Source organism: Botryllus schlosseri, chromosome 7 (genome assembly GCF_051294905.1).
Source record: "Botryllus schlosseri isolate E-star chromosome 7, Bs_hap1, whole genome shotgun sequence".
Taxonomy (NCBI): domain Eukaryota; kingdom Metazoa; phylum Chordata; class Ascidiacea; order Stolidobranchia; family Styelidae; genus Botryllus; species Botryllus schlosseri.
Window position 1 is genome coordinate 4,738,994 of NC_137242.1, and position 18,467 is coordinate 4,757,460.

General features: G+C 40.8%; 1 protein-coding gene and 2 long non-coding RNA genes across 4 annotated transcripts in view; 1 reads left to right on the forward strand and 2 right to left on the reverse strand.

The window, feature by feature from the left end:
* Positions 1–435: 435 nt before the first annotated feature.
* Positions 436–18,467, reverse strand: part of LOC145443728 (zonadhesin-like) — a 41,573-nt gene continuing 23,541 nt past the window's right edge. Inside the window, exons 16-17 of the mRNA XM_080321678.1 lie at positions 8,988–9,179; positions 436–791 (exon numbers count right to left, since the gene is read on the reverse strand). Coding sequence (XP_080177804.1) covers positions 613–791; positions 8,988–9,179 — 371 coding nt within the window. The 3' untranslated portion in view covers positions 436–612. The remainder of the gene's footprint in view (positions 792–8,987; positions 9,180–18,467) is intronic.
* Positions 9,817–10,721, forward strand: LOC145443753 (uncharacterized). Its single transcript, XR_013916524.1, has 2 exons — positions 9,817–10,248; positions 10,622–10,721. It is a non-coding gene; the product is annotated as an uncharacterized LOC145443753 (long non-coding RNA).
* LOC145443754 (uncharacterized) lies at positions 10,667–13,901 on the reverse strand. 2 transcript variants are annotated; one of them, XR_013916525.1, is made up of 3 exons: positions 13,365–13,901; positions 13,104–13,285; positions 10,667–10,944 (listed from the first exon to the last, which is right to left on the reverse strand). It is a non-coding gene; the product is annotated as an uncharacterized LOC145443754 (long non-coding RNA). The 2 variants fall into 2 exon arrangements; XR_013916526.1 differs by having other exon boundaries at positions 13,355–13,901.

An 18,467-nucleotide genomic window follows, 5' to 3' on the forward strand; every position in this document is an offset into this window, starting at 1 on the left:
ATGGATTGCAATAACGATTACTTCGTGTTTTTTCGAATGTAATCGATTGCGATTACTTGAAAATGCTATAATCGTCGTAATCGATTATGATTACTAATCACTATTACCCCATGTCTGCTAGCCAGTGGCCGTCAAAGTAGTCAGCGTTTCCATTTTAGTAGAAGTAGAAGAAACGTCACAAATTTCTACTCGATCACAACTATACATTCCCAAAACATGTCTAATTTACTTCAAAAATTATGCATAGTTTTCTCTGAAACACTGCATGAAAGTAGTCTAAAAGACAACCATCAAGTAAGTAGTGCAAGTCACCAGTAATGCATACTTGAATACTCCGACGAAATAGAAGTAGCCTACTTCGTTACTGACTAACCTCTGCTGCTAGCTTTCTAACTGGGTAGGCCATGTGTCTTACGAAAAGCTAATCCACAGTGACAGAGTGTGCAAAACAGCTGTATGTCTATTGCATCTTACAGACACCTCCTCTAGTAGCAAATGGTTCCCAGACTTTCAGGAGGAAGCCAACGCACACAAAATGAAAACGACAAACACCAAGAACTCCCCACATGTCTACATTCTAATATATTTATCGAATTGGGCATCCTCAAACTGCTAACATTCAATCGGTAAAATGCAAGTGTCGTTCGCTCTGCTGCGCTGCACCATTCCCGGTGCGCATTCGCAGTTCAAATCGGGGCGACAGTCTTGTGCGCAATGACCGGGGTTCGGCTCATCGCATGTCGCGGGGCAGCTACTAGCGCACCGTGTCGAAACTTTTCCCGATGGGCAGTCTGTAAATATAATAAGCCCAAATAAATGGCCATGCTTTCGCGAATGAATCGCTTATCGTAACTTACAATCTCCTAAACTATGGCCACTGTCCCTCAAATTTCAACGACTACTTCACCTTGGAAAGAAAAGCGCTCAAGGCCTACAACACGCGCGTCTTCGACGAACAACTATCATATGATCAGGACGGAATACAAGAAAACGCGGGCTATCCGACAATCTTCGAACATGTGGCCAGGCCATATTCAAGACGAAATACAAGCAATTTATACTCTTTACCAAACTAGTCAGCCCTTAAGATGACAGGACCTCGTTCTCGATATGACATATCAACCTCGCCTACCAACATCTGCGTCATACATTTTCATCACCAGTGGTTTTATGATAACTCTTATTTCTTTCCGTCCTGTGTCCAACTGTGCATGCCGCTTATTTACATCGCCTCTAGAGTAGAATACCAGGTGGGTGTCTGATTTCAAAGACTACTCCAAGTTGCTTCGATTCTTCCTATCATTTCATTGCATCGTAGTCTTGTGGAGTTATGAAATTATAAAATGAGCTGAAACTGATACTTTGCTGGGTGGCATATCAGTATGTGACTTTCACACATGTGCTAGGGGAGTGTTGATTCTAGAAAAATCATTGGTTCTCAAGCCTTCGTACGAGTGGATACCTGCTAATGCAAATTTACTGTTCCGGTAATTGATAGAACTACATAAATTGACAACGCTTCTCCTTACTTAACTGAACTTAAGTCTTAAGTGAGTCAAGTCTACAGTACCATTTATTTATGAGAGCCTATTCGACTTTGCGAGCTGATTTGTGCGACTTCCGCGTACTTGCGCGTATTCTTTAGGGAGAAAATATCCGATCATCATTATGCATACGCGATTGCATACAAAACGTAACTCGATGCAACCCATGCACACAGTGTACCACCGTTAACCCAATAATTTCGAGGGAAACGGCTGATTCATCCAACATTTGGCTTGAGTTGATATCTGGGAGCAGCTTCGCCCTGCTCTCGATTTACTGTCCGAGTGATCTGTGATTCCCATAATCATACCTGTCTTGTGATTAGTTTACGTCGCGTCCTCGCATATTTTAATGTAACCACACTCACAAAAGAGCAGTCCTCACATTATTATTATTATTGCCTGAGGTGTTTCGAAAGTGCATTTGAGCAAATCTAGTTTTAAGCTACAAACGCGGTACGGATAGATTGTCAAAATTGACAGGTAGCTCGCAATCAATGATAGGTTGAGACACTAATGAAAATGGCAAATGCAAGCAAAACAAGCTTTTGCAATCCTCAGTATAGGAGCATGTCCAGATACAAGTCGAGTTATACAAAGCAGATTGCACTGAATGAATACTATATCCTGAACTATGAGATTTCCGACTACGAACCAACGTATGTATCACGCCTACCGACACATGCCAATTCATTTTTATCGTTTGTCCTATTTACGTTATCTTCTGTTACGCTGCACAAAGTGAGATGGCTAATCACGAACAGCGCTTTCAAAAGTAATATGCTATAGCTATACTTGTGACGATGAGGTCGACATTTTGAAGTTATCTGTGGAAATAATCTGTGGCTGGTGCGAAGCAGTGACGAAACCACGTTTGATCGTAATGCAACAGCGTTTGATGTTTTACAGTGCGGTTAGCTAAATCACACCACCTTGACTCGACACCAGCATATTTATGCTTGTGTCTCAAATTCAATCTTACCATTGGTGTTTCAACTGCGAGCTGTGAGAGGATTTTCTAAAAGCTCAAAGTGATGAAGTCGTATTTTCGTTCTACCATGAATGATGATCGGCTAGCAGCTTTATTAATTCTTTTCATCGAATGAGACTACGTTTAAAAACTTGATTTTGAAGATATTATCGTTGGTTTTGCTTCGGCGAAAAAAGTTCAATTTTGAGGCGGCTGCATAATATATTTGTTCTATTTGTAGCCTTAAAGCTGATACAGAGAGGCTTCTTTCTCGAGCAATATAGAACTTCTCAGACGCGACGCATTATTTATTTGTAATTATTTATATTGAAAAGAATGCTTGAACATGAAAATATTTCAAAATTTGCTGCAGCCTACTTAAAGCGGTATTTTCAACGAAAGTCAGGTACGACAGCATACGCTCCTTCGCCACTGGCTGTGCAGTACAGTGTACAACGTACACGCCTCTTATTTGCATGTTTGCGTGTTTTCGACTCCTTCCTACCTTTTCATTTTATAGCAATCTTGTGGTGTTTTGAACTGATGGAATCAATTACAAACCGAACCGAACTGACAAAAATTCCCGCCAGATATATCGCAGTAATCTCCCTTCCTTTGTAATACTGAACATAACCCGCAATGCTCTTTGCCGTTAATTCTATTTAAACGAATTCTTGTCATTGTTTAACATGCATTCACAGCAGCGGCTCGACACAGGAAGCAACATCCGCAGTGAGAACAACATGACTTGGCGGCAAGGGCGGCTGCAAAACGTGCTGTTTTTTTTCAGACCTCAGAGCATGACAACCGACATGATATTGCGTGACTCACTCAATTTGGGTGTTTGTGTTGTCTTGTACTTGATTTCCGCGGTCCTGGCTGCAGACCTAAAACCGCTTTCCAGCTATTGCAGTGTTACGGGGCGCAAGCTATCGTAGGCTCAGACTGTTACTAGCTAATAAGACTGGTTTGGTATCTAGATATCGCGATTTGAACTTTGCATCATTGCCTTTAGCGAGCCTGGGCTGTCGCATGCATATTATTATTATCCGTTGCCAGCTATAATGCGTACATTGAAGAGCGATCGGTATTGCTAATAAGACGTCACAGCGGGTAATATTCTTGCTTCAAAAACCCGAGAGAGTCTGATTTGTGGTACGCCGAGCTACGGTACTTGAATAGTGCTTTCGAGTGTACGTTCATGATTAAGTTAATTGAATCGAAGAACTTTTCGCGGGCCTCTTATCATTAGCTATTGGCGGGATATATTGTATACGTGATTATATTTTCTTCTGTTTTAAACAATAATGATATTAATAATAACTGACGGTATGAAGGAAATATAAATTAGAGTACAATTCCAAACCAACATTTGTACTCATTAGCCATGCTTTGATGAAAAGAAACAAGCACGTCCTTTTGAGTGTTGGTAATGATCCATTTTGGTCGTACATGCAATTCTCGCATTCACCGTGTTGTCATAGGATTCAACGGTTGATCGAATTTATTTGCTAAACCTGTTCGACGCAGAACCTAGTCAAAGCAGGCGGATGCAAACCGGCCATTTATTTGACCCAAAGACTATTCGTTACCAATAGGTTTCGTATCAAATAACTTCGATCAAGCGTTGAATTGTGTTACAACACCGTGATTGCGATAATTGTGCATAATACAGAGCACTCGAAAGAATGGACTTCCTGCTTTTCATCAAGGTATGGTAATCTATGAGTTAAATGCCACTGCAACAGTCGGTACGTGATACGCGCTTCCAAACGTTTGCTGGAACGTATCGCACAACATGATGATGAGATCGATATTACAGCCGCTTGATTTGGAAATTCTCGCACGTCTATGTAAAAACGCGTCAAAGGTTACATCGCACAACCAAGTAACGACGTACGATTAATCCGTTGGTCAACATTTGAGCCACTAACAGTTACTTCATCGACGATAATTATAGTTTCGATGATACTTTCCACTGTGGTATCCTTGAGAACTCGATCAGTCGTATCACAGCATACGAATCGCGTAGTACAAAACTACGCACGTTACTGGAAATAGCAAATATGTAAGTAAACTCGTGATCGACACACAGCGTTGTCGCAAAGTACAATGAAATAGATATGACCAATAAAGTATCAAATTATCTTTCATGTGATATATAACCGACATTCTATTTTTGTGGTCGCATAAAAGGTATGTATCTGAACTTTATATACTTCTTTCATATAGTTATAACGTAATAATGAGTGATATTGACCAACCCTAGTAGTTAGTATACTATTCAAAGGTATATCTAGATTTCACTAATCAGAGTTATAATCCACAATCACTCTGTGCACACTGCACATTAGTCAAACTGAACAACACGTGCTTCTCTGTCGTCAGAAGGAATCATTATTGTATAGTCTCAATCTTTCACACTAACTGACTTGTGAAGTTATTGTCTGTCTTTGTTTTTCTTCTTTTTTCTTCTTTCTTCAGCAGTACCAAATTTCCTAACTGCCTACGCGCGCACTATACCGTTTCACGCTGAACTTTGCTGTACGCTGTATTGCTGGTACAGTTCCGTTTCTATCGACGCTATTGACTGATTGATAAACCTGACATTAATGCGTCATAATTCGCTATTTGGTTTCGAATTCAGCTGTCTCATTCTCTTATCTAGCCGGAACTATTGAAAAGAGCCACGCGATAAGTTCTTCGAGTATACTCGTACCATATGTTCTCTTTTAGGAGGGTTTGTCCACTTTTCTCAATAAAAGTAAAGTGTTCTCTGAGGACGCCCAAATATCCCCCTTTTTTGCTTTCAACGAAACTTTTAGGCGACTAGACACCGAAGGCTGAAAAACGGTCAACCTTGCACAATCTATACTCGTGGATAAAAAAGGTCAACTCTCCCGCGATCATGATAATCTGGTCATATATCCTCTTTTTCTATGACCGTTATTGTAACTTTTTTGCCTGTAACCGCCAAACTTGACGCCTCTTTTGGGGTTCTGAAAATATGGCAGGCCTATCGTCGAGTCAATGAACATTACTATGAAGTACTTTCAAAAGCTTAGAGAGAGAGAGAGAGAGAGAGAGAGAAAAATAATGCCGGCACGAGTAGGATATTGATTACTAATCTCTGTAGGTGAGTATAGTCTATCAACAGAATAAGTTAACGTGCGATTATTATCAAATAATTCACAAATGCTTTCTGCAGACACGGGCTTGGTTGAAACACTGCTGTCATGACGGTGGACTCGGAAACGGACTAATGAAAAAATTGCTGCCATTTTCCAAGATATAGAACCTTTTCTCTCTATAATTGGCGGCATATGTTGGATTATTTTATCAGGCAAGTGTTACCGATGGAAGAATTTTGAGCCGTGGCCTGATTGTAGTCCAAAAGTCGAGGGATTATTTATAGCTGTGACTTCGGAATATATTGTCTGATTGAGGGTGGAATATAGTGTTCAGTACGGTCCAGAGTATAAATTCATCGAGCATTGAAGGAGCACTGCGCACTAAACATGATGCTGTCTGAAATAAAAGCTGTACAAGCGAAAAAACGGCAGAAGCCGTATTTGAACTACAGCAAAACATTTTCACGAAAGGTTCTATTCCGATTCATCTATCTCTATAATATCAAGTCATGCGCCACCGCGCTTCTTAATCCTCTGCGAAATCTCTGACACGCATTTCTTCACTCTAGCACTTTCTCTATGCGATATCTAGTCGTATATTGGCATTTAGTACATTCTTATGCATTCTAAAGCATTAATGGTTTGTATCGCTGTAGTTTTGTTGAAATCACACCTTTTCCATCAGATTTGTTGGGCTTAGTGACATAGCGATTTTTAACGATGCGTCTGTAACGTCGTCGGCAATTTTAACAATGCCTCGAAATACGGATTGCCGGGCTTGACACCTAACTAGCTACGTTTTCTTAGATCAGGCGATATGTATAACTCCAGAAGAGACTGTCGGGTATCATTCTGCTCTCCTATACGCTTCGTTACGACAACTGTTCTTCGACAAATATGACACATCGGTTTTCCATTTATATCTGACAAAGCAAATTCATTGTTCCACGCAGAGTTAGAAACAGGTTTTTGATAAGTCGACTTGACTCGAGTCAAGTCATTTTCGCAAAATACGGAAATGACTCGAATCGAGTCAATCCGTGTATTGACTCGACTTGGACTCGGTTCATTGCGCATGACTCGAACCAAGTCATATTACTCGAGACTCAGACGGTCAAGACCGACATTTCATTGTAATTTCGAAGAATAGTGAAGTAAACATACTATTGGGATTTCGTCTATTGAAAATAACAATCTAATTCCAACATATATCAAGAAATCAGAAGACATCAAAGAATGAGTCAATATAACGAAACGGAGACGGTGCAATAAGAGATATAAGTAGCTAAATTTATATGTAACAATACAGTGCCAGTAGTAATTGCGTTCATAATAAAAGATGCTGCGCGCCGCGAAATGAACGTCTGCGGACCGCATGCGGCCCGCGGATTGAGAACCGCTGCTTTAGAAAATTACTTTCACGTGTTAAAGCGTTGGCTATGTGCTTGTTTGTACATAGGGCTGTTCAAAAATAACCTTTTTTCCTGAATCTTGCTGATTACTTGATTAAATCGTTAGGTTGCCTTAAAAAACGACGCACACCAAATTTGAATTCATTCCAACCTATATTCGCGGATTTCGTAGAGTTTGAAAATTTTGAATTTGCCTAAAAATACAAAAAAAAAAATTTTTCAAATTTTTTTGCCAACCCCATGAAATTGTTGCGCTGTCTTCAAAAACGATGCAAAACAAATTTGACTCAATTTGAAGCCGTAGAAGTGGAGTTATTTCAGTTTTACTTTGATAATTCTGGGATTATCCTTGATTGGTCGATCATCCCAGAATTATCATCAAAAAACTTGAATAACTCCGCTTCTGCAGCTTGGAATTGAGTCAAATTTGTTTTCCATCGTTTTTGAAGACAGCGCAACAATTTCATAAGGTTGGAAGGAAAATTTGAAAAAAATTTTTTTTGCATTTTTAGCCAAATTCAAAATTTTCAAACACTACGAAATCCGCGAATATTGGTTGGATGGAATGAATTCAAATTTGGTGTGCGTCGTTTTTTAAGGCAACCCAACGATTTAATCAAGTAATCAGCAAGATTCAAGAAAAAAGGTTATTTTTGAACAGCCCTATTGTACAAACATATACGATTGAAGCGACGTTGCACTTCGTCGTCGATTCCAAACAGGGTCTCCCGTTTCCAACTTTTAATTTCATGGCATATTCACATTTGATGATGCAAAAGGCGATAAAATATTCTAATTTTGATATCTTTTCCGCGGAATAGAATTGGGAAGCAGACGGCCAAAACTGATCTATTTTTTGTCGAAACAGGGTTATAAAAAGGAGGTAGTTTCGTAAATTAATTAAGTGTTCGGCTTCTGCGTAAAACCTGCTCAATTCATTGCTTTCAGCTATCTAGTAAATATATAGCGGTAATTTTGAACGGCTGCGCAGAGTGTAAATAGTATGGTTACATTTAAATCGACTTTTTGGTATACATATAGATAGTTAGCCTATACTACGACAACACACCAACAAAACATGTGGTGGGTAAATATCATATTTATCAGCTATCGTAGCTGTCAGAGCGCTTTTAACCAGCATATGTTAGTCTGCATACGTCGTTATAAATATTTATACAGCTCTTTTCCGAAACTCCGAAACGATCCGCGCCATACTGGAGAATCTATGGTGGCACACAGTTAGCGAATCACTGGTTTAGATAGTCATTAGATATTGTATGGTAACAAGGCCACGCGATCAGTACTCTTCTGTATTTACTGGATTCCATTTCCGTTTATATTTTCGACGTCGTTAGTTCCACTAGCACCTACATCAAAGACAAAACAACTTCTACATACCATTAACTGCCGCCGTAATAGTCTGACCGGCATTATAATATCATTACAGCCATACATTTTCATGATTCAGTCATGCCCTAAAAAGACAGGCGTATATAAGAACTAAAGTTGGTCCTTTCTCAGCAATTTTGATGAAATAGGGTGACAAATTTCTTCTTCGCGCCTATACATTATTTTCGTTTGCGCAGCAATGAGGTCGGCGCGGTCTTTATATGCGTCATGCAGCATCTCCGCCAATAAACGTCGCTCAAGTTGAATTATACTGCCACACTTTATTGAAGGGAACATTGTCATCGATTCACATAAGTAACCATCAACCACGATGACTCATATCGTTTAAGCAGTTGAAAAACAGGCGCGCTTTAATGCAATTCTACATACGCTTCCGAACATTAAAATCTAAGGACACGAATTGAAAATACATGGTGACTTGAAATTAACTCGAGATAGGGAAATATAAGAGGACTTAACTGAACTTGAGTCGTAAGCATGACACAAGGACTACGCGCTGGAAGTACGCAAACGCACTTACCGCCAGAATATTTCGGGCACTGTTGCGGTATAACGCATGTACTGTCGGTTGCGCTGATTTGCAGCAGGCCTTTTTGGCATTCGCATTTTACGTCTTCGTCGCAACCTCCCCCGCAGGTCGGCGCCGGGTCGTCGCAGGTGGGCGGACATTTGGAAGCGCATTGCGTCGCCATCTTCGGGAAATCGCATGATCCTGATAATAAAAACAGATGAAAGCCAAATATTATGGGTTTGCGCTGAGCCAGTGTCAATTTGCATTGCATTGTACAGAAACCAGATCGGGATGATTAGCTGTGGATCTATATATGGCGGCATTCTCTCTGATAATCTTTGATTGCTCGAATGATAGGCTACGTCTACTTTGCCGGTGTACTCACGTATTGGCTTCGCCTATACTCGCGCTACTTACTCAAGTTGTTATGATTTTAGACTAATTCCGCTTCTCCTTGGAGTGTTTTTAGGCAAAACAACTTACTTTTCAAAATTTAGATTGTGATAACTAGAAGGTAGTTTTTAAGTAAGGGATCGACTTTTACGAGTATAATTGTCATCGAAACCACGTGAAATAGCCCCTGTAGCACGACAACTAATATGCTTTTTGAAGATTTTACCTTATCGTATAGTGTCATTAGTAATTTTGCATTATTCGCGAAGACGCATCTTAAAATTTGGGGTGGCGATATGGCGTAGTGGTATAATCCACAGCTGCAGCATCAATGGGTATAGAGGGTTCGTGTCCGACCGAGGTCGACTTCAGAATTCCTACCCATGTGTTGGATGCTTATCTAGGCTCCTCTTCGCCTTCCAATCCGCGTAAGCGGTGTCTTAGGCCCTTTTCATACCGGGGTTCCGGGAATAACATTTCTCGAAAATGTTTACCGGAACCCCTCTATATGAACATAACACTGGTGATTCGGGGCGGTATGAACGCGCTTATTTTCGGAGATTTTCACGGGACCGACTGAGTATGAACACAGATGGCGCAGCTGGGTTCCCGGAACGCTGTCAATCAAACTTTTAGTTACCGTAACGCGCTGTTCAGTGTTCACTGTTCATTCACGCTGCTTGTATTTCGAGGTCAGATACCTGCGGGATTTTGATCTTCTTGGTAATGGTGTTGGGAATGCATTATTCTTGGATTTATATTCTGTATGCTCACAATACGTAGTCACTGACTACTAGTCAGCTTCTTTTTTCTGTGGTTTTGTAAACAGAGCACGGCTAAAAAGATAGAACACCATCTCCAAATGATGCAGCATTGGGTGAGTTGCCTGAAAACGTTAGCACTTCAACACTAATTTGGCAGGTGATTTTAACCCTTACCAAATTTGTTACATCAAAGGCAAGTTTCTAACCATGAATATGCTGTGTGTAGGTTAGTCACAGTCATATACGCCTACTGAAAAGGGGATTTAGTAACATCTGCTTTGATAGTGGCAGCACAGCAGAGAATGATGTCCTTAGCTCTGACTCACTAACCAAAAATTCGAATTGTACCAACGGGCTGGTAAGCCATCGTACATCATCCGAGCCATAATTTGGTTTTCACCTATGCCTTCATTTTCTTGTTACAACCAAGTCATTCCTTTCTTATGCAAGGTTAGGCAAGTGTAACTTAATTTGATCTTTTCACAGGTCTAGATGGAGGATACTGATGAAAAAGGTGAAAAGGCGGAACTGTGCAAGTGTGCATTAAGTTATAGTTTCTCTCATGAATAAAATGAAACAGCACAAACACATCTGGTTAAGCAAGAGCATTGTTTATTGAGAAAGTCACACAGGGCATTTCCGACATCTGGGCCAGCGATACTTGGATCACCACCAGGTCTTGTCTTCATTGCGTATACCATCCTCTGTATCATTCTGGCCTTAGCGGATTGCAGTTTATGAGAAAAGCTGAACACCGCGCCTTCAGTCGACCAAAATCTTTCAACCTTCATGTGTGCTTTGCCAAGTTTCTGAAAAAGCAATTGTGAATTTCAAGGGCAGCAGAAAGGAAATTTATATTACATATTTGAAATTAGCTTTAGCTTATGCTCTGTTTGTGTTTCAGGAAAAAGGCTCCATGAGCCGGGGCCGAAAGGGATAGGCTGCGTCATCAGTTATGTAGGCTAGTACGGAACCCTCTGGCTTCCAATCATGAAGTCATCCTGAAAAAACTTGAATGCAGCAAATGCATGTTTGGTACAAATGTTGCTGTGGTAATTTTTTATCCACCCACAACACTCAGACTTGTACAAAGTACTGGAATTTCAAAATGCGCAACTTCAACTAGAACTACTCAATTTTTCAAACTAGCAACTAGAACAGCGGTGGTCAACGTTTTCAGCCAAATCACCACATTCGATTGACGAACTATTCTGCCGGCCACTAGCCGCGCGAAGCACGAAAAGTTTTTGAAGTTGATAAATTAATAATATTGTCACTTGACTATATTGCAAGCCTGCTGTTTATCGCTGGGCTCAGTTTGCAAGGACTGGACTATTCGGCACCTGGACATATCGATATCGAAAGCTTCGTCCAACATGCGGCAATCATTTTGTGCCTAGGTTTCATAGTCGACGGTCTTTCTGCGAGCGCAAACGGGAGGTCGCGAATATATATATAGTTAGACTCAATCTGATAGATTAGGCGTTCTTTCATTTTCACAAAGGGGTAACAATATTAAAAGCAAGAAATCGAGTGACAAGATGTTGCGCTAAGCCGAGCGTGTAGAAAATTTTTACTTTTGAAATCTATCGCAAAGTATTCTGCTTTATTGTAGTGTATGAAGATCTACCAAAATGTGACTGGCTCATAGACCTACCAATGCGTCGAAACTGATATTTCAGTCATCACATCTCAAGTGTTGCGGCCAGACTAATCAAATTTTTGATTGGCCTTGCAAGTTCACAATCTGTGCAATCCATTTTTGATAATACTACTAATTTCGGAAATTAACTCGCGGGCCACGGGTTGGCCGGCCCTGAACTAGAACTATCAACCTTTCAAAATCTGCTATTAGAACTAGAACTACTCACTTTCAAATATCCGCAACTAGAACCAGAAACTATTCACTTTTTCAAATCCACAACTAGAACTACATAGTTTTAGTAACTAAATAAGTAGGTTGATGTGCATGTCTGACTACACTACAAAAAATATACAAATTTGGTCTCATTTTCAGCAATTTCAGTCAAGTGAGCAGGGTTGTAACCAAGTCACAAGTCGATCCCACTTCAATAGTTTTGACTAGATTCAAGTCGATTCATTTTCAATTTATCACCGAGTCAAATCCGAGTCCAACTCATCGAGCAGAGCGTCGAGTTCGAGTCATGGTTCTATGACTCGAGTCCAAGACATTGCGTTGATTGCTCAGTTTCCAGTTTTAGTCTACTTTCCATCAATTTGGGTCTTACTTTTGAGACAGAAAGTAGCCTACTTGGCAAGAACAATTGGTCTTTCAGACTTCTTTTTCTGACATAATGATTCAAGACCAAATTTGTCTGACCTTTTTGCAGTGGTATGCTACGCAAGAACTGGCTGACATTCCGCCATTACAAATTTTGAAATATTACTATGCACTAGGGCTGGGCAAAATTGAGTACCTTCTTATTACGCTTCGAGTCGAGTATCACCATGATGACATCACAACACAATGTACCATGCCAAAATTCAAATGTGTAGGCTACCTTTTATGCCACCATAAAGAACATAACGCCTATTGTCCGTCACATTAAAGATACTTTGATGTTTTTTCGACCATAGCGTTTTCACTGCACTGCTTGACAGTGTTATATGGGATGGTCATGACTTTGGAAATGTGTTATTTCCAGCAACGTTCGTAGCTTTGTACTATATCTTGTATGTTGCGTCACGGCCAATCAAGGTTTCAAGGCTTACTCAGTGGAAGTTTGTCAAAACTACGGTATAATTCTCGTTAGTAAATCAACTTTCAGTATAATTTCAGTAGCCTACTCGAAAAGTAGTATTTTACTACTCGCCTCGAATCAATAAAGTTGATACTCGATTCAGATTCGAGTACTCGAATCATTGTGGCTAGCCCTACTAGGCACCAGCAATTTTTATTAAAATCAACTTGTGACAGTTGCCTTCTTAAAATACATCTGATGTTTACCTGGATCTATAAACGATTGGCTTCATTGGCTAGCCTCGAAAGAGCGACAGCTACTCAGCTAGCAAGAGAAATTGAGTTCGTCGTTCGTGTAATTTGCTTGTTGCTTTTCGTTATGGTCTCGAAGCTCGTCGCAGAGTATACCAAATGTTTCTCTCACGAATTTCTCGATTTCCCTGGTTTCTCTGTACAGTGTACATAAGATTAGATTCACCCAAACCATTATTATACAGCAATCACAAAGATAAACTGACTTTGTCGTACCTCGCACGGCACGCAGATCAGGCAGATGTGATCGCCTTGGTGGTTCTTTTCATTCCAGGACTCTATCCTCTTTGCTGGCTTTCAGTTTCTGCTCTCAGCTTCGGTTGATAATATACAAGCCAGGAACATGCTCGGGCTCTATTACTGATACAGATATTGAGTATAGAGCCCCATACACTTCGAGAAGGCATATCCGCAACATCCCATAGCTAAAAGTTGGAGCCAACTTCTCCGCATCTCACGTATATGCCGCTCCCACATTGTTTTCCACAAGCATATTACAACTGGAACACCCCACAGACATGGTTTCGTAACTATCAACACTTACGGAGAATCGCGTTCATACTGGCCATTATTTCCCGCGAATTTACCGAAAAAACGACCTGTATGAACATAATTTCGCGGTAACTCTAAATAGGTATGAACGCGCCCTTTTCCCGGAACTGTTTCGGTAATTTTTTCTCTATGTGAACATCGCCTGTTTCGGAACTTGTTCCCGAAAGAGTTTCGTAAATCCGGTATGAAAAGGGCCTTAAAGAGGCCTAGAAGTGCATGGACCGTGCTACAATTTGGCAGAAGCGGAATCAAAATAAGGAATGTAGGTCTGGTGAAAATGACCTTTGTAGTCGACTATAACGCAGAGCGAATGTTTGTAGTTGTATAATTGTATATCTGACTCCAAGATGTGTTATTGACTCCAAGAAGGTTGCGTTTACAATTCGCTGCGTGTTTCTTCTTTCGTTCGACGAACCGGCGTAACCGCGCCGTACGGCCTTGTTGGCTGACGTACCACGAAGCCTGTCTATTGCACACGTATTCGATGGATCACACTGACGAATATATTTTGTTTCTGTCTCCACGACTTGTAACTTTATTGAATTACGTACGACCAAGTAACGGACTTCCGAATCAGCGAAATATCAAGAATTGAATGACCGTCTCTCACAGCCACGAGAGAGTACATGCACACATTGTTATCTACGTTCACACGACAAAATATACGACTCACAAAAGTCTTATCAGGTTTCAGTTCCGGGAATTACGTAAGGTCTACCAACTCCTTATCGACTAATATTTAAATGGCGTTATACCAATATACTCCGTTAAAAGTTCCCCCTTCCCACCAAAATAACTTGGTGTAAAAAAAACGAGTATATTGGTCAAAATCTCAAACCTAGGGTCATACAACATATGGACTGGGGCTAATTATAGGGACTGGAGACAGGAAACGATTTTATATGCAGGGGCAAAAGTAAACCAATGAAACGAAATACCATCCAAGCGTGGCAGCGTGGCAAGCGTGGCAAGCGTGGCAAGCGTGACAAGCGTGGTGAGCGTGGCAAGCGTGACAAGCGTGGTGAGCGTGGCAAGCGTGGCGTGGCGGAAACCCTATTTTACATAACCATCTTGGAATGACACGAAATCACACTATTACGCCCTAGAGGCAACTGAAACACAGATCAACAATAGTGTTCAAACAAAACAAAGAAATAAAATACATAATTAAACCAGCACAAAAGCGTTACAACCGTGACATTACAGATCACTTCGCATGCACTAACATGATATCATCAATACAATAAAAGAAACATAATAATTAGCCCAAAAGCGATACCATAGAGACAACCACGATCTCATTGCCTGCAATAACATACCGTCATTAAACACAAATGCAGAACTAAAATATCAATAGCACAAAAGCGGGACAACGGTGACATTAAAGGCCACTTCGCATGCAAAACCACAAAGTAATGAAAATGAATAATAAAGATAAACAGCTAAAGTAACTACAATACAATTCATAGACAGAAAAAGTCTATGTGCACTGACGAATGCCACCAACGTGTACGCAAGGCCAACATCATAATTCATCCAGCAATCATGCTTCAAAACCCACAGAACATGCCATTCACTGTCATTCACTTACTTCTTCTACTTTCTCATCATTACTGTTAACCCGTCCAGCGGGCGCAGCAATCATTCCTACCAAATCCGTGTTGCTCGTTCCGCGTCTACGTAACAACAGAGGGCTTATAACAATCCAACAACCATTCTACAATCTGCAGTGACCATCTCAAACATGACGCACCGTCCTTGACCACAACCGGGCATACACGAGACTAACCTTTTGATGTCAGCATGCATTCATTTCTACAACACTCCAACAAAGAGCTTCGGTGATCCCACGTTACATTCTACGACGGGGAGTCACAACATGATGCAGCAATCCTGCATTTACATAATATATCAATGCGCAAATCACGCTTTTCACTACGCATATCTTTACTTTACGCGATTCAACAATCGATGAAGCAGCAATCCTGCATTTATGCAACATATTAATGCACAAGGCATTTCTCATCACGCATATCTTTATTCTACGCGATTTAATGCAACACGTAATCATTCAAATGTCTTGGTCTAACAATTCGTCTCCCTCTGGACGTATATCTTGGACTTGACTCGGTGATATTTCTGCAATCACGAGATATTTGGGTCTTAGCATCATCGCGCACGCGGGATTCACGCCTACGAATTACGCGATCAACAGCAACAGGTAAGCAATCAGATACACGCTCTCGAGATGCGTCACTAACACTACCAGGACAGTCGCTCTCGCTGTCATCACTACCGGACGAAATTACATGTGCGTCATCCGGATTTGCCGCGGAGTTTGGTACCGATTTGTCCGCATCAACGGGCGGAAACTGCTGAACGAAATCATCGAACGCGTCGTTATCTACATCAAATGGAGAAAAGTAACTTCAGTCTGTTTATGCAGACTACTGAAATACAAATCAACAACATTAGGCGATCAAAAAAAACACAAACATCACTTAATACCTCAAAACAATACATACACGATATTATGGCAACATTAAAGGATACATTACATTGGGCACTCAGAAAACCGATAATATCACTCGCACACGAACTAATTAGCAAGATACTGTTATGGGTATAAAATAAATCGAATATTCACCTGCAATCATTTTATTCTAAATTGATATGAAACTTCCTAATTCATATCACGTAGCATTTAACATTGGTACATACCAACAGAACGAGAGTGTGCCCTATTTATTGTATTACATGCAAAGCAATGTTTGCAAATATCATGCACTACCGCGGTGCATATTTTCTCAATGATATACTCAACATAGGGTATCGTCGTATGGCAGAGGCCTAATATCTCTTCATAAGGCTTGCAATATATCATTATTCATCACACATACATATCAAGCTATTCAGCTATTGGATGCATCATGGCATCGAATAAATAGGGTAGCCTTCTTGCTACGGGTTTACCCGCACACATCTCTTATCAAAACATTATGCTATGTAAGCACCTGCGTCCAGACTCGCAGGAAATGCGACCCCTATCTGGGTATAGAAACCAATGATTGCAAGTTACTTCACAAAACTATACTTTGCCAATATCCCAATAACAGTAACCAACTAACGTCGTAGGGCAAGATAATAAAATCGATCTACCTTACATTTTTCTAATCCGTGTGATGCATGCTTGAAGCACCACCGTCCGCCAATCTGCTAAACTTCTGCGATTTCCGGGCATTTTCTGACACTGCAGACGTCTTCTTCATTGTTGTCTTTGTTACGGCGTATTGATCGTCGAAAGCACAACCCCGCTGCATTTCTTCCTGGCAATAACGTCTCGTCGTTTTCTCTGAATGCTCTTTCTCGCCGCTGTGCAAGGCGAATCTTTATATTTATCGTTTCCGTGGTCCGATGCTGTATTGCTATTTCTCGCCGTCGGGCAGGGCGTATCTTTATATTGATTGTCTTCGGTCGGCCGGTCCGTCTTGATTACTTAAATGTCGGGGTCACCATATAACGCAGAGCGAACGTTTGTAGTTGTATAATTGTATATCTGACTCCAAGATGTGTTATTGACTCCAAGAAGGTTGCGTTTACAATTCGCTGCGTGTTTCTTCTTTCGTTCGACGAACCGGCGTAACCGCGCCGTACGGCCTTGTTGGCTGACGTACCACGAAGCCTGTCTATTGCACACGTATTCGATGGATCACACTGACGAATATATTTTGTTTCTGTCTCCACGACTTGTAACTTTATTGAATTACGTACGACCAAGTAACGGACTTCCGAATCAGCGAAATATCAAGAATTGAATGACCGTCTCTCACAGCCACGAGAGAGTACATGCACACATTGTTATCTACGTTCACACGACAAAATATACGACTCACAAAAGTCTTATCAGGTTTCAGTTCCGGGAATTACGTAAGGTCTACCAACTCCTTATCGACTAATATTTAAATGGCGTTATACCAATATACTCCGTTAAACACCATGAATATACATCAAACAACAATAATATCTTAAAATTTCGAGCGTAGCCAACTTCCGATTAACTGCCAAATCTACTCTTCAAAACTGGTTACCAGCGTACTTTTTAGGTCTTTTATTGTGTATTTCCACTTGATGTATAGGACCTTATGACGTGGTGTATTTTTGTCCTTATACTCCGACTCACCGATCTGTGCTGATGCGTAGGAACATACCACGAGTGCATGATTTGCATATGCCGCAGGACAAGAAAGGTGCAGCCTAGCTTGTATAAGGCTTTCGAAATCTTGCACCACCCCCTCATGCTATCCCTGTAACCTGAGCGCCCAGCCGATAGCCAGTGTTACCAATCAGGTCTTTGGTCTGACCCGGCCGGAGATGAACCCACACGACCCACCGATCAAAAAGATGGACGCTCCACAATTAGGCCATCTTGACTGTCTTGTATGATTTTGACATGCCTTGAAAATCGTTATTTTTGCTTGTAATTGAGTCAAAGTTGATGTATTTACTAGAACTTCTACTTGAGTAGCAAAGCGGACTACTTTGCCGGCTTGTATTTTTTCCGCATTCATCTATCCTCTATACCTAGGCCACCACGGGAGTATTTCGCAGCCACAATTGACAGATCAATCAAATCAACATTGCTCTCATCATGTTTCTCATCACCTGCACAAAGCCCACCGTAAATACTATTTCATTCAATCCCAAATATTTTCTACCGTAATAGCTTCAAAAGTATCGAACACCTTAGAGAGTGTTTTCTCACGTAGT